Below are 16,351 nucleotides of genomic sequence, written 5' to 3'. Positions count from 1 at the left end.
TCAGGTCCTTTTCAGAGGGAATTAGTCTACATGTAGCTGTAGTTTTGTTGTGTCCATGCGAGGAGCTGAGTTCAGGATCTTCCTATGCCACCATCTCGAACCTCCCATCTCACCCTGCTTTCTTACCTCACATTTTCTTTATCTGTAAAATGGGACTGGTATGAGGATTAAGTGAACCCGTTTGAGTAACGTGCCCAAATGACAGCCTGGCTTACGGCAAACATGCCATGCATCTAGCCATTGCAGTTCCTTCTTTCCATCATTTCTCCCACACTGCAGAAGACCCACCATGAGTCAGGCACCTGGGTCCTGGGGACCCCAACACAAATAAGACGCAGTCCCTGCCCCCAAAGAGCTTCTCGGTTCTGTTCTCCCACTCTGCTCTCCTCCCTGATAGCCAGTCTCAGGGTTAAGTCTTGGTGGGGGTGGGCAGCAGAATCTGTAAGGCTGGGCAGCCAGAAGGGGAAGCCCTGCCTGGGAGAAGGGAGCCAGCCACTCACCATGGAAAGGCACTCAAAGAGTCTGAGGGACTTGCTCTGCCCTAAGTAACATCAAGGGTCTGAAAGAGGCCACAAACGCTTCACATTTCTATGTGTAAACTCTGGCTAAATGCAGGCCTTTGGGGTCTGTCCAGTAGACAGTCATAGTGCAGATGCTAATGTAATTCACTGAAAATATATACATTGGCTTCACATACAGATACACCAAGAGGCAGAGTCACAGAATGGGGATGACGGTGATGATGATGATGACAACAACAATAATAATAATAAGTAGCAGTGGCTAACATCTGTTGGGGCGCTTATGTCCCAGGCACAGTGCCAACGCTGCACACGTAGGATCTCATTTGATCCTCCCAGCCCCTCGTGAGTTGGATATTACTGGTGTCCTTATAAACGAGGAAACTGAGGCTCAGGGGGATTTCAGAACTTGCCCACAGTGTGGGTTGGCAGTGGGGAACCAGGACACATGCCCAGTCAGTTTGACTCTAGGGCTTCTGCTCCTGTGTGGGAGGGGGTGGGGATAAACTCAGAGGATCTAGAGGTGAGCCTTGCCTTGGTAGGTCCAGGAGCTCTGTGGACAATAAAGGATGTAGATGCTAGTGTTGAAATCATGGCCACCACTTCTGGAGCACTTTCCACATGCCAGGCTCTGGTCAATATTTTGAAGCTATCAACTCATTCATTTTTCACAACCCTGTGGGGAGTGGGGGTTCATTCCCATTTCACAGATGAAGATGCTGAGGCTCAGAAAGTGGAAATGCCCAGCTCTATAGGACCCAGTCTAGAGGTCCCAGACCTATAAGTAGCAGAGCTTGAATTCAAATGGTTTGACTCCTTGTTGCTATGCTATACTCCATCCCAGTAGCCAAATCTGAGGGCAAATATTCAGAAACCCAGCCGTTGGCACCTCCTTTCAGATCTCTTAGAGATAATCTACTGCAAAGTTCACAGAGCAGGTGAATCCTGCTAGCAGATGTATATATATATTTTTTGACCCACACAGTGGTTTAAAAATAATCTCCATCAGTTGCCAATGTTGAAAAACAAGAATATTCTACAATTTTGATTTCTCTTGATAAAAGGAAAAGGGAGATCTGGCATATACTGGTCTTGTATTCCTGAATACCATAGTCCCCACCATTCCCTATAGTCCTTCCAACCCCCAGGCAAGAATTGATTGCTATTTTTCATCACACTTATTTTGTATTATTTTTCTAATGGTACGGTTACAAAGAAGTGAAGTTCTTAGAGACCAACGTCTCTATCAGAGGTGGGATAGCAGTCTAGATTGGAAAAGCCATGTTTTGCAAGAAAAATGGACAAAGGAACGTATCTTGGAGGTAATGACAAATATATCTATGAGTTTAACATGCAAAGTGTGCCTTGCCCATATCACTCACTGCTGCCACCCCTGTGGCCCCTGAGACAGGGAATTTGTGACCCTTAGTTGAGAAGAACCCACTTGCTTTGCAGATGAGGAAACTGAGGTCCAGGGAGCAAAATGGCTTCATGCCAATCAGTGGCCCTGGCTCAGGTGGGATGGCCCCGAGTCAGACTGCTTCCCCAGCTTACCTCTGCTGTCTGGCTGGCCATCACTGTGACTGTTGCTGAGGGCGTCCTTCCTCAGGCCCCTCCTCCCACTAGCAGGGTGCTCCCTGTGGGAGGGTTGGTCAAAGGTGTCGAAGTCATCACCGCAGACTCTGGGGGTCGCTCTCTGAGCTCTCTCGCTGGCGATGACATTCCAGCTGCTTGTCCGCCCTTGCTCACGCCTGGGGCCTTTATCTCCAGCCTCGGTCTCTCCAGGCCCCTCACGGATGATATCCTCTGACGGAAGCCTGCCTCTCCAGTCCAGCGGCTTCTCCGGACTCAGCCAGAGGGGTTTTGACTTCAGGCCTCCCTGCTTCCTGCCTTTCCCTGCGGGAGAAGATTGTAACCAGGATGGGGTTTTCCCTGGAGGCTCAGAGACTTTTCTGCCCATAAGGTTTTCCAGCTGTTGGATCAGCGAGAGCTCCTGGTCAAGAGGAGGAGGGCATTCCGCGGGGGAGGAGTGGGGAGGGACACTGGGCATGCCACCCGGCGAGGATGGTGCAGCTAAAAAGCTGCACTCTTCCTCTAACTTGGACAAATTGTCTTTCATGCAGTCAGGAGAATTCGTCCTTCCACCAAATAAATGTCCTTGTGAAGAAGCCTTCACATCCTCTGCTGCTCCAGCTGGCTGCGAGTAACTGGCACCGAGCTGCTTGTCCCCGTCGGTGCTGTTCCTCTTGCGGGCACCTTTGCTTTCTTCTGAGTGGGCAGCAACGCTATTTTCCATTCTCTCATTTTGCAGGCCCACCAGGATGCTCTGTGGGGCATCGTCACCTCCTTTGTCTAAGTTGCCATCAAAGATGAGTTTTTTGTTGACATACAGCTTCACGTTTTTGGCCCCAATGTCAAGATCCTGAAAACACAAAATTTCACAAAATGAAGATGCGTGGCATCGGACTGATGTATCAGATTTTGAAAGGAGCACGTGAAAAAGACAAATGTGGGACGCTGGAAACGTGAGCTTTCTGAGACTACAGAACTGGGGCTGTTAAATCAGACTCCTTTTCATTTCGGTGCAAAGGGTTACATATGTTATAAATCAAAGGACTTTCACAAAGAGGCGGCCTCCATCACCATCTTCATCATCATTACCTCCTGCTGGGACACATGTAATAGCCTGCTAATTGGTCTCCCTGCTTCCTGTCTCTTGCTCCTGCGACCTCAGCTTCACATTGCCACCCGCCTTAGTTTTCTACAAGAGCAGATCTGGCCCAGTCACATCCCTTTGTGAAATTCTTCATGTTTTTTTTCACTGCCTATAGCAGGGTTCTTTAAAGTATGGTTCCTGGGCCTCCTGCGTCAGAAAAGCTTGGCAGGCACGTAAAATGCAGATGCCCTAGGTTCCATATTTTGGGGGCCCTGAGGGCAGAGCCTGAGACAAGGATTTGAGTGCAGGTAGCTTATCAGCATGTGCTCCTAAGAGGGAGAGTCAGGTAGGGCAGGTGAAAACCCAAAAAGGTTTTGGGGCTGGTCACTGCTGTGGGGAACTGGGGCTCCATCCAGCTGGGACACTGTGAGGGACCGGCAGAATGCATCTCAGAAGTGTCCCTCCAAAGGCGGGAGGCTGGGTGTTTATCCACTGACTCCCTTCCCTGCTGCTGATGGTTGCCCCTGGGGAAACTGACTCCTCGCCATGACCACAGGCTAGGCCCTCTAGAAGCTTCGGCCAAAGGACCCAAGCAGAAAGGCTCAGAGCCTGGAAGCACTGGAAGTGGTGCCCAGTCAGCACACCCAGGACTGTCCCAACGCAGCTGTGGCCACAAGTGGAGGGGAGCCCAGAGGATGCGGTGTGGGCGCTGCACTTGTGTGGACCCGTGAGATGAATTCCGAACCCCTCAGCATGACATACAGTAACCTTCACAAAAGGTTAGCTAGCCTTCTGTCTCCTCCTCTCCCAGCACATGTGCCCCGTATGAGGCAGGTGTTCAACGCTTCTTGGGTCATACTTAAAATTAGGGGGCTTCCCTGGTGGCGCAGTGGTTAAGAATCCGCCTGCCAATGCAGGGGACACGAGTTCGAGCCCTGGTCCGGGAAGATCCCACATGCCGCGGAGCAACTAAGCCCATGCACCACAACTACTGAGCCCTAATGCCACAACTACTGAAGCCTGTGCGCCTAGAGCCCGTGCTCCGCAACAAGAGAAGCCACTGCAATGAGAAGCCCTCGCACCACAATGAAGAGTAGCCTCCGCTTGCTGCAACTAGAGAAAGCCCGCGCACAGCAAAGAAGACCCAATGCAGCCAAAAAAAAAAAAAGGGAAAAAAAGAAAAGAAAAAAACATCAAATAACACCTCCTCCTGCTACTGCCTTATTTGGCCATACGTCTTTACACAAAAACACTTTTTTGGGTTTTTTTTGCGGTACGCGGGCCTCTCACTGTTGTGGCCTCTCCTGTTGCGGAGCACAGGCTCCGGATGCGCAGGCTCAGCGGTCATGGCTCATGGGCCCAGCCGCTCCGCGGCATGTGGGATCTTCCCAGACCGGGGCACGAACCCGTGTCCCCTGCATCGGCAGGCGGACTCCCAACCACTGCGCCACCAGGGAAGCCCACAAAAACATTTTTAATAAACAGCTTTCTCGAGGAATATAATACATACCTCATACAGTAAACTGTACATGTTTAAAGCATACAACTTAATGGATAAAGAAGATGTGGTATATATATATATATACACACACACACACACACACACACACACAATGGATATTACTCAGCCATAAAAAAAAGCATGAAATAATGCCATTTGCAGCAACATGGACGGACCCAGAAATGATCATACTAAGTCAAGTAAGACAGAGAAAGACAAATATCATGTGATGTTGCTTATATGTGGAATCTAAAAAAAAGATACAGGGCTTCCCTGGTGGCGCAGTGGTTGAGAGTCTGCCTGCCAATGCAGGGGACACGGGTTCGTGCCCCGGTCCGGGAAGATCCCACATGCAGCGGAGCGGTTGGGCCTGTGAGCCATGGCCGCTAAGCCTGTGCGTGCAGAGCCTGTGCTCCACAACGGGAGAGGCCACAAGAGTGAGAAGCCCGTGTACCACAAAAAAAAAAAAAAAAAGATACAAATGAACTTATTTACAAAACAGAAATAGACCCACATTCATAGAAAATAAATTTATGGTTACCGAAGGGGAAAGGGAGGGATAAATTAGGAGTTTGGGATTAGCAGATACACACTCCTAAGTATAAAATAGGTAACCAACAAGGATCTACTTACAGCACAGGGAACTATATTCAATATTTTGTGATAACCTCCAAGTGAAAAGAATCTGCAAAGGATATATATATATATATATATATATATATATATATATATACACACACACACACATATATATAACTATATATAACTGAATCACTGTGCTGTACACCTGAAACTAACACAACATTGTAAATCAACTATACTTCAATAAAAAAAAATAAAGCACACTACTTGATAAGTTTTAACACATATCCACCCATGATCAAGGTAATGAACACACCCATCACCCACAAGGGTTCCTCGTACTCCTATGTAATCCCTGCCACCCTATCTTCTTCCCCCACCCCGAGCCAACCACCCGTCAGCCTTCTGTCACTATAGATTACTCTGCCTTTTCTAGAATTTTTCTATAAAAGGCATCGCACACTATGAACTCTTTGGGGCCTGCCTTCTTTCACTCAGCATAATAACTCTGAGATTCATCCATGTTGTGTCAATGAGTAGTTTTATTCCTTCTTATTGCTGGCGTGCCCCACAATCTGTTTGTCCACCTTTACAGCAAACTCTAAGAGTCACAGTCACAGCTGCACCTCCTGCCCGCTGGCCTCTGCCTCCTCCTCTACACGAACCCCCCCTGCCAAGGGTGCCAGCAACTGGGTCACAGAACTTCCCTGTTGCCTGGACGATTCTGATCTATTCCTGTTGCCCTGGTCTATCACTCATAGAGCCTTCTTTTCACTCTCAGGGGTGCCCCGGTTTGGACAATCAGCTTTAGGGTCCAGCAGGGGATCAGACCCACCGGGAAGTTCTCCTTTCTCAGGTAGGCTGTCCTCCTGCCCCTGCTGTCACCGCAGCCTAGGCTCCCCGCTGTTGCTCCTCTTCAGCTGGGCCTTGACCGGTTGGGCTGGTCCCCGGCCTCCCGATTTTCCTGCACCCTCTCACTAGGGGGTCCCACTCAGGCCCAGGGCCCTAACTATCGTTCTCTCATTGGTGACTCCTATTTAATTTAATTTTATTATTGAAGTATAGGTGATTTACTATGTTGTTTCAGTTTCACATGTACAGCAAAGTGATTCCGTTTTATATGTGTGTGTATATATATATTCTTTTCCATATTCTTTTCCATTATGTTTTTTTTAAAAATAAATTTTATTTATTTATTTATACTTTTGGCTGCATTGGGTCTTTGTTGCTGTGCGTGGGCTTTCCCTAGCTGTGGCGAGCGGGGGTTACTCTTCGTTGCGGTGTGCGGGCCTCTCATTGCGGTGGCTTCTCTTTGTTGCAGAGCACGGGCTCTAGGTGCGCGGGCTTCAGTAGTTGTGGCACGTGGGTTGAGTAGTTGTGGCTCACGGTCTCTAGAGCGCAGGCTCAGTAGTTGTGGCTCACGGGCTTAGCTGCTCCATGGCATGTGGGATCTTCCCGGACTAGGGATCAAACCCGTGTCCCCTGCATTGGCAGGCGGATTCTTAACCACTGCGTCACCAGGGAAGTCCCTTCCATTATGTTTTACTGCAAGATATTGAATATAGTTCTTTGTGCTATATAGTAGGTCTTTGTTGTTTATCTATTTTATATATAGTAGTTTGTATCTGCTAATTCCCAACTCCTAATTTATCCTTCCCCACCCCCTTTCCCCTTTGGTAACCATAAGTTTGTTTTCTATGTCTGTGAGTCTGTTTCTATTTTGTGAATAAGTTCATTTGTATCATTTTTTAGATTCCACATATAAGTGATATTTGTCTTTCTCTGTCTGATTTACTTCACTTAGTATGATAATCTCTAGGTCCATCCATGTTGCTGCAAATGGAATTATTTTTGTCCTTTTTTATGGCTGAGTAGTATTCCATTGTGTATATATACCACATCTTCTTTATCCATTCGTTTGTCAGTAGACATTTAGGTTGCTTCCATGTCTTGGCTATTGTGAATAATGCCAATTAACACTGGATTCCTGACTATTTTAATCTCCAATCCTGACCTCTCCATCCAGCCCACAGTGACCATGTGACCTCTCTTCTTGGATATCTAACAGGCGTCTCAACCTTAACAGGCCCCAAACAGAATGATCAATCCACTCTTCCCAAACCTTGTCATCTTTCATCTCAAAAGTGGTTCCGCCGTTCAACCAGCTGGGAGTCCTTGAGTCTTCTTGCTGTCTCACTCACACGTCCAATCCTTCAGAAGCCCTGTGGCTCTACCTCCAAAACCCCTCCGGAATCTGACCTCTTCTCCCTGAATGGTGGCCGCCTCCTAGCCCGGGTCACAGTCATCTCTCCTGGAGACAACGACCGTATCCTCCTAAGTGCTCTCTGTGTATCCACTCTGCACCGTCACCCACCCACCCCCACCCCACTCCGGCACACACACTTCATTTCCAGCAGCCAGTCTTTCTTAAAAAACACCTTAAATCAGGGAATTCCCTGGCGGTCCAGTGGTTAGGACTCTGCACTTCCACAGCAGGGGGCCCGGGTTCAATCCCTGCTCAGGGAACTGGGATCCCACAAGCCGCACGGCGCTGCTGGAAAAAACCAAACCAAACCAAAACAACTTAAATCAGATCACGGCAGGCCCCTGCTTAAAACCACCCAATGGGGCTTCCCTGGTGGCGCAGTGGTTGAGAGTCTGCCTGCCGATGCAGGGGACACGGGTTCGTGCCCCGGTCCGGGAAGATCCCAAGTGCCACGGAGCAGTTGGGCCTGTGAGCCATGGCCGCTGGGCCTGCACGTCGGAGCCTGTGCTCCGCAACGGGAGAGGCCACAACAGTGAGGGGCCCACATACCACACACACACAAAAAAACAAAAACAAAAAACAAACACCCAATGATTTCCTACTACGCGGAGAATAAATTCCAGCTCCCTTCAGCGGTCAGTGTGGCCTGCGTGATCTGGTCCTGCGACGACCTCTCTCTCCCCTCCCCTTCTGCTTCCAACACACCGCTCTGCTTGCTGCTCTGTGATCCCAGGGAGCTCCTGCCCACCTTGGGACCTGGGCACCTGCCTGGAAACCTGCAAGGCTGGCCCCTCCTTGTCTTCAGAGAGATGTGGCTGCTCTCCCTAGAGCAGCCCCCGCCCCACCCAGTCACCTCTCTAGCCCATGGCCCTGTTTTCTTTCCTCCTGGTCTCTGAAATGGTCTTGTTCATCAGCTTTCTAACTTATTTATTGTCTCCCCCATTCAGAGTTAAGCTCCAAGACAGCACAGAGCCTACTAATCTCGTCCAAGGGCCCAGCAAGGGCCTGGCACACAGCTGCTGCTCAGTAATCCCTTTGGAATTATAAGTGAATAAACACAGGTATTTTTCTCCCCGGGGAACACTGCTCTCTAACAATCATCAGAGAAGAAACCTGATCAGAACAATGGTAGCCTGTTGGTTTCAACCCCAGACCGTTTTCCATCTTGCTTTGGCTTCCGATCTGCTCTTGGGATACAAGAGCTGAGATCCCAGAGGTGTCCATCTATACTTATTTCCCCCTGCCTTAGCCCTCCTGAAATCCAGGCAACGAAGCTCCAACTAGCTTCCTAGTTCACTAAGTTATTGCTACGAAGGTTTCCGTAGCAATTGAGGATGAGAAACGTCAAGCCCGTGTTACACCACAGGAACCCAGCTTCAAACGTCCAATTGCAGGATGGCAGGCTACTATTTGCTGCCTGTCAGAAAAGTCGGTTCTCAAAGCCCTCTTTTACATGTTTATACGGATGTGTTCTCTGTTTAGTGGAGGCGCAGTGCAAGTGTGTGCTATGAATTAATCAGGAAATAACTATTGGAGAAGGACAGCCTGGGCAGTTTTCAATGACTAGTCCCGCAAAATTACCGCCGTGGAAACATCTGGTGAGACAGACACGCTCTCACTGAAAGAGGCGGTGGGGTGGGGAGGAGACCTTTCAGTCCGCACAGTCATCACATGGGCATCCTGGCTTCCGTAAGGAGATGCCTGGTTTCCACAATGGGCTCCTTGACTGTCCGCGAACGGCCTAGAGCCCCGTCTGACCTCAGCTCTCTCCAAGAAGCCTGGCTGAGTGGGGACAGAGAGAGGGGAGCAGACTGGGGCAGGGGTGTGACCTCTCATGCCCCTAGCATCAGGCAGGTAGGAGAGAGAAGAGGGTTAGGGTGGAAACCACAGGGAGTGGCGGGGGGTGTGGGGAGCTGAGAGGTTCATGCCCCCTACCTAATGGTGTTTAAACCCGCCAAGTTTCCAACACCCTGCAGACCAAACAAGCCGTATCTGCGGGTGGATTTGGTCCACCCCATCCCCGGTGGGGAACGGTAGGGAGTCACTTTTCTGGGGATTCCATGTGTTAAAAAAAAAAAAAAGGCTGCATGCATTGGCCCATGCTGTCTTTGGAACAACTCTCCAAGGTCTTGGGCATTAGGGCCCATCTGACAGATGAAGAAACTGAGCTTCAGCCTTCTCTGAGGTCACACAGCTGGGGCACAGGGAGCCACTCTGGCTGGCACCCTGAGGTCCTACTGCCACCTCCCTTTGGGTCAAGTCAGACCTGGAGAGGGCCTCTGTCTTGGCCATGTTAGCCTGGCCACCCGCTCTGGGTGGAACTCTGAGTCCCCACTTCTATTTCTTAATTAGTCCCCATGGACCAACTATCTCGTACTCCCATCCTAGCTCTCTCCTCACTCCCTAGAGGCAGTCACTGTGGGCACTGGTGGGGAGCATGTGTACGTATGCTTGTGTCCTTCCAGACTTTTCCTATGTGTTTACATACATATCGACGCAACGGCCATCACACCTCAAGAGTGTGGTCCAGAGCTATGTGAGACACACGTCTGCTCCGTGGAGAAGACGGGGTCGAGATTTTGCAGGTCTGTACTACTTGGCATCCCTCTGTAAAGCTCTGCATGAGGGGTGCCTTTGGGAATAGATCCAAGGGAAAATCCTTTCACTCCTAAACAACCAGCCTGCTCCCTCCTTTCCAACAAGAGGGCTCTAGTCCTGGCTGTTTCCTCCTTTGCCTCAGCTTCCAAGAAATCGAGGTGAAACTCCATGCTGCTGCTGACCTTACCATTTGTGTGTGTGTGTGTGTGTGTGTGTGTGTGTGTACTTGCTTCCTCGGTGCTCATATTTCCTTCCTCGTTTAACTAGAGTTATTGCTATGCCTTTTGTTGATGCTGTCTCAAACCCCTTTTGCAGTGGATTTTCAAAAGGACACTTTGAAACTCTGTGGCTGCCACGTGGTCAACGGGAGCACCTTCTCTAGTCCAAAGAAAGACTTCATCCTTCTTTCCAGTTGAGGAGAACCAATCACGTTGAGACCGTAATGCATTTTAAACACAACAACATTAATATTATTTTGATCTAAGTAACTGAATTGACTCGATAAGGCCACTCTCCTCCCTGGTCCTGGGGTCAAATGACATGTCTCTTCCAATGAGCACATGAATTGCTCAGCAAAGACTGATGGCGGCCCGGCTCTATCATGACAACAACCCAAGCAGAGGCGGGGGCTCTTGTGCTCACAAAACACTTTCCCTAGAGACCAACAACTGCCCTCAGCACAGGTGAAAAAGCCTGAAGGAAATCATCTGGAGCGAAGCAGTGGCTAAGCCTACGGGCCGGATGCCAGGGAGGGTCCATTAAAGCAAACCCTTCCTCGGCGTGGGTGACAATTGGAGTCGAACCAGCTGTGTGTCGCTGGACCTCATTCATGCACAGCCCGAGGGGGCCCACACTCTAGGGGTTCTGTCACCTGCTGGGCACCCATGCTGGCTCCACTGCACAGGGAGAACATGGGCTGCCGCCCCTTACTGCTCTCTTTGCCGGGAAGTGCTGGGTCCACAGCAGGAGGGGCCGAGGGGCTGTGGGCTGATTGGGAGGCTAGTCAAGCACGGGGGACTTCGGGGAGTGAGCTGCGCTGCCCAGAGAGCTGCCATGTAGGCGTCGGGACCTGGCTCAGGAGCTGACGACCCCTCCGGGAAGCCCCTGGCTCTCCCGATCTGCCCCATCGCACCTCCTCGGGTTGAGTTGAGGGTCCCCCTCTAGGCTCTCGCAGCTGGGCTTGTGACTGGACCCTTGCGCCTACTACCTCGTGGCCCCATGTGCTCACCTGTCTTCAGGCCTATCCCCATCTATCCTGAGGACTAGCTCTGGGAACTAAACCTGCTCTTTCCACCTGAACTTGAGTGCTTTATTGAGAGGAGATCTCAATGGCCTTTCATATGTCCTTTGGGAGGAAAAGCAATGAAAACCTTCTTTGTGATGAAGCTACTTGAAGAAGATGGTGGGGACATGTGACATTTAACAAGCTACATTTAACCTATTACATGCCAGGCTGGGGGCCGACGACTCTGACCTCCTGGCGTCACAGACTCAGAGGACAAAAGACGGGGATGGGACCTGACAGACGGGGTCACTAACTGGAGGACCTACAGCCGAATCTGGGCTGGTTTGGCCCATAGAGCAGTTAAAAATTTCAGAACCAGCTGACAATATCTAAAAACTGAGAGCTTTCACACAACAATGTGCATTTTTGGCCTCTCTTGAAGATTTAGGCCATCTGGCAGGGCGGGGCCAGGGCAGAGTGATGGCTGCTCTAGGCAGGGCCCGGCTTGCCAGTGACCACAGTTACTCTCTATTGAAAGGCAGAACCAGGTGGTGGGCACCAGATTGCCTGGTAGTCATGTGACTACCAGCAAGTTCTTCTGCTTTTCTGGGCCTCAGCTTCCCCATCTGTAGGATGGAGCTGATCACCACAGTACCAGTCTCATAGGACTGCTGTACGGAATAAACGAGCTCATACGTGTAAAGTGCTTTGAATGCTGACTGGCACACACTCAAGAGACGCAAGCCGCCATCATTATCTTGTGCCCAATCTACCGCCTGGATGGAAGTAGCTGCTGAGGCTGGCTGCTCAGGGCTAGCGTGGCTGGAGACTCCCTGCTCCCCTAAGTCCTGGTGCAGCAGTTCCCTGTTTCTGGCAGAGGCTGGCAGCAGGCACAGGAGAACCCCATCCACTCCAGAGTGGAGCCTAGCATTACTCCCGCTGACTTAGGTCAAGATTCCCCTCAAGTTGGGATTGACATATACACCCGACTCTATATAAAACAGATAACCAGCAAGGCCCTTCTGTACAGCACAGGGAACTCTACTCAGTATTTTGTCATAACCTGTAAGGGAAAAGAATCTGAAAAGGAATATATATATATGTGTATATATGTATACACATAACATATATATGCATACATATATATAAATGAATCACTGTGCTGTACACCAGAAACTAACGCGATATTGTAAATCGACTATATTTCAATAAAAAATAAATTAAAAAAAAAAAGCTTCCCCTCGATCTGGGCTCAGGCCCCAGCAGGCAATTCTCGCAATTTTATTCATAGCACATGGGGGCCTTTCAGGATCCTGGCCTGTGTGAGACACAAAAGATGAGAGCAAGTCTCCTCTCCTTAAGGAGTTCACAAAAGTATGAATAATTAGGTGTCACAGACTCAAATGCTTGCAGCACCACAGACGTGAGCGGCACAGGGACGCTGGTGAGCTGGGGAATGCACACCTGCAAGTCCAGAGGCCGCAGGGGTCACTGGGCTCCAGCCGGTGGATGCCACAGAGGGAATATAGCCAGCTCATCAAAAGCCAACTTTCCAACGTTGTCAAATGTTTCACAAGCGGTGCAACATCGTGAGTGCCAAACGGAATACACCTGCAGGAGAGATTTGGCCGGGGGCACCCGTTTGGGACACCAAAGGCTCAGGAAACTGAGGGATACCCTAGGGAAGTACATGACTTGGTGCCCGGAGGGGTGGCTGAGACCACCAGAAGGGGTCTGGGGCAGGCTAAGGGTGTGCAGGAGGCTGGTGGGTGAAGCAGAACCTTGATGTTTCCAAAGGCAGGGTTTGTAATGAGACCGACTAGGTATTCCAAGTGCTGGGAAGGGCAGGAGCAAAGGCACAGAAGAGAGGAGTTTCCTAGGGACCAGAGGGGATGAAAGTTGCATAAGGATGGAAGAGCCAGAGAGCCAGTTTTGGGGTCTGAGAATGGAGAAGGTCACCAGTGCACATGCACGCAGGGCCCGGGCCAGCATGGCAAATGGGAGAGGTGGTGTGGTGTCAGGACAACTGTGCCACTGTGTCGGGGACACAAGTAGGAGTGGTGGGGACTGCAGCGCTGTGACTCAGCTCCGCCAAAGCTTCCAGGAGTGGATGTGACCTCATGTCGCCAGATCGTCTAGTTTCTCAATAAAAGTCAAAAATCCCTATTTTGCATGGAATCCCTTCCAATTTTTAAATGTTGGCAATTAATTAAAGAACTTTGAAAACACGCTGTGAGCCAGCTGCAATCTGTGAGCTGCCTTTGGTCAGTCGGGGCTTAGCCTCTTCCCAGGATGCCCCGGCAGCACGAGCTAGCCGGGGACTGTGGCCTCTCCCCTGAGGCATTCTGCAGTGGCGAGGCCCTCGGCTCATCTCCCGCCACTGTCCCAGCCCCACTGAACTGTGGTTTGCCGTTATCCCCCTGGGCCCTCCTGCCTGGGTGAGAGCTTGCAGCGGCAGACAGCGTGTCTGATTCCCGGCCCCAGCAAAATGCCTGAGTGTGGGGCGATCGATAACGGCTCTGTTGATGAGATGCAGGGACTGAGCAGATGAGTGAGTGGAGCGGGGAGGCGGCGGGGGCAGCGGGCAGCAGGGGAAGGGGGAGCTGGACTTGGAAGGAGGCAGGTTTGGGCAGTGGAAATGGTAGGACTTAGGGATGACTGGCAGTGAGGGGCAAAGGGGGGAGCGGAGGATTCAAAGGTGGGAGTCGGGCGCTGCTGCAGACAGTAAGAGGAAGCGGAGCCGGAACTGGGGCCGAGGGGCCTGGGGGTGGGGATACCAAGTTGGGGTGTCGGTGCAAGGCCGGGCGGAAATGCCAAAGAAAAGTATCTCATGGCTAGGAGCGAAGCGGTTCAGAAATTAAGCCTTGGGGAGGGTTTAGTGAATAAATTCAACAGCATGTGACTTCTGCATTCTTAGAGGAAAAGAAAAAGGACCTAGCTTGGGTATCGTTTTCTACTTTCCCTGGTGATGTTCCCTTCTTTTGGAGACAGCACCTCAATTTTCCATTGGGAATCCACCCTTCCCTCGACCTGACTTCAATGTGGATAATGTGGGCCTCACCCCAGGTTGCAGCCCAGGCCTGGCCAGTGGGGCCTCAGTCTGGGACTTTCTTGAGGAGAGTCTCTCTCTGCAGAGTGCTGAAATCAAGAGCGATGTCATCAGGGACCACCACTTGGAACCTGAGGATGACGCCAACACAGAGGAAAGCAGAGATATGTGATGGAGGGAGGCAGCTTCCTGAAGGCATCATGTGAACTCCTGGATCCTGCCATGCCTGAAGCCAGCAAACTCATACTCTCCTGTAACACGGGCCAAAGAACGCTTTTTTGTCCTTAGCTGGATTTAATTGGGTTTTCTTGTCCTTTGTTACCAAGAGAATCCTGGCTGATACACTAGCGCTGGGACTGAGAAATTTAATCAACAGATTCAGCTACTAAATCAGTCCTGGCCAAGGCAGGCAGGAGATGGGGAGCCCTACCCCCTAGGGGGTCTGGAATTTATCTTGCTGTCCTAGGCTGGCCTCTGCACGTGGGTGAGCAGTTCTCCCTGCTTAGACACCTGTCTGGTCCCAGATGCAGCCTGTCCCCTGGTCTGTACAGAACAGGATATGGGCCTCAGCTTCTACCCTGGTTCTGCATCTGTGTTCTCATCCCTTGGTGAGAGTACAGTATGGATCTGAATTCCAACCTTCTGGCTGGAGCCTGAATACCTCGTTGGGCCCCCTCTCTCAAGGCAGAATTCTCTGCTCACCTCTCCTTCCCCTGCTGGCTGGGGGTCTGCTTCAAACCTGAGTCTCCTGGGACTCTCAAGATGACCACACCTGTATCTTCCCGAGTGTGGACTCTGCATATAGATTTCAGATCCTGCAGCCCACCTACAAGAGAACACCCTCTGGTGACAGGCAATGGCCTAGACCAAGCCTGAGGTCAACACCTAAGGAAGGCTCTTGGGCGCCTGGGTTAGTGCCTTTCCCACCAGCTGCCCTGTTAAGATGCCATCATGATCTCCAGGCCCAAGGGTGCACAGACCCCACCCTACGGCAGAGCCATCGGGCTACACTGACTCAGCTGCCCAAACGAAGGTCACATCTTTGACTTCAAAGCCATTGCCATGTTTGGCCTCAGTTTGTATCAACTATTAAAAAAAATAATTTTGGGGCAATCAAGGATATTTGAATATGGACTGGGTATTACAGCATAATAATTAATTATTGTCAGGTATGATAGTGGCATTGGGATTATATAAAAACAAACTCCTTATCTGTTAGAGATGCATACAAAAAATTTATGAGTGAAATGTTATGATAGCTACAATTTATTTTTAAATGTTAGGGGAAGAGATGGAACAAAAATGGCAGAATGTAGATAATTAATGGAGCTGGTGACAGGTACATAGGTCGTTATTGAACTAATCTCTTCACTTGCATTCATTTGAAAGTCCACCCCCGCCCGCCACCCTGCCTAAAAAAGAGGCCTTTCTGAAAATACAGATACTGCCCTGGGATGAATTGAATCTACCCGTGGTGTACTCCAGAGGCACTGTGACCCTCATCCAAGCCACCAAGCTAGACTATGCTAAGAGTCTCCTCTTGGGGCTCCCTCTTCCCTCTGATCCCTTCTCCAAACAGCAGCCTGAGTGACCTTTTAAATTCCTCCATCAGATTGTATCACCCTTTGCCCAAAACCCTCCAATAATGATACTAAGAGCTGACCTTTGTATAGTGCTCACAAAGGCCAGGAATCATTCTGAGCACTTCATACGTATTAACCGAACAAGAATCACCCCATTTTCCAGATGAGGAAACTGAGGCATAGAGTAACATGCCCAAGGTCACATGGCTAGGAAGAGGAGGAGCCAGGGTTTGCCTCAGCTGGGCTGGCTCTGACCATCCCCCTGTTCTGCCTCCAAACCAGCAAGGCCCACACGACCCGGTTCCCACCTACCCCTGGGACCTCCCCTTACCCTCTCCTCTGTTCACCAGCTCAGTCTCTGCCTAAACTG

At 50.4% G+C, this 16,351-nt stretch overlaps 1 protein-coding gene across 2 annotated transcripts in view; it reads right to left on the bottom strand.

Moving 5' to 3' along the window:
* KATNIP (katanin interacting protein) overlaps window positions 1–16,351 on the bottom strand; it is a 184,140-nt gene that overhangs the window by 41,626 nt on the left and 126,163 nt on the right. For both annotated transcript variants that reach the window (XM_033426051.2, XM_049699349.1), the window contains one exon: window positions 2,076–2,943. In XM_033426051.2, coding sequence (XP_033281942.1) covers window positions 2,076–2,943 — 868 coding nt within the window. The remainder of the gene's footprint in view (window positions 1–2,075; window positions 2,944–16,351) is intronic.

Source organism: Orcinus orca, chromosome 16 (genome assembly GCF_937001465.1).
Source record: "Orcinus orca chromosome 16, mOrcOrc1.1, whole genome shotgun sequence".
In the NCBI taxonomy this organism is placed as follows: domain Eukaryota; kingdom Metazoa; phylum Chordata; class Mammalia; order Artiodactyla; family Delphinidae; genus Orcinus; species Orcinus orca.
This window is presented reverse-complemented; position numbering and strand designations above follow the sequence as displayed.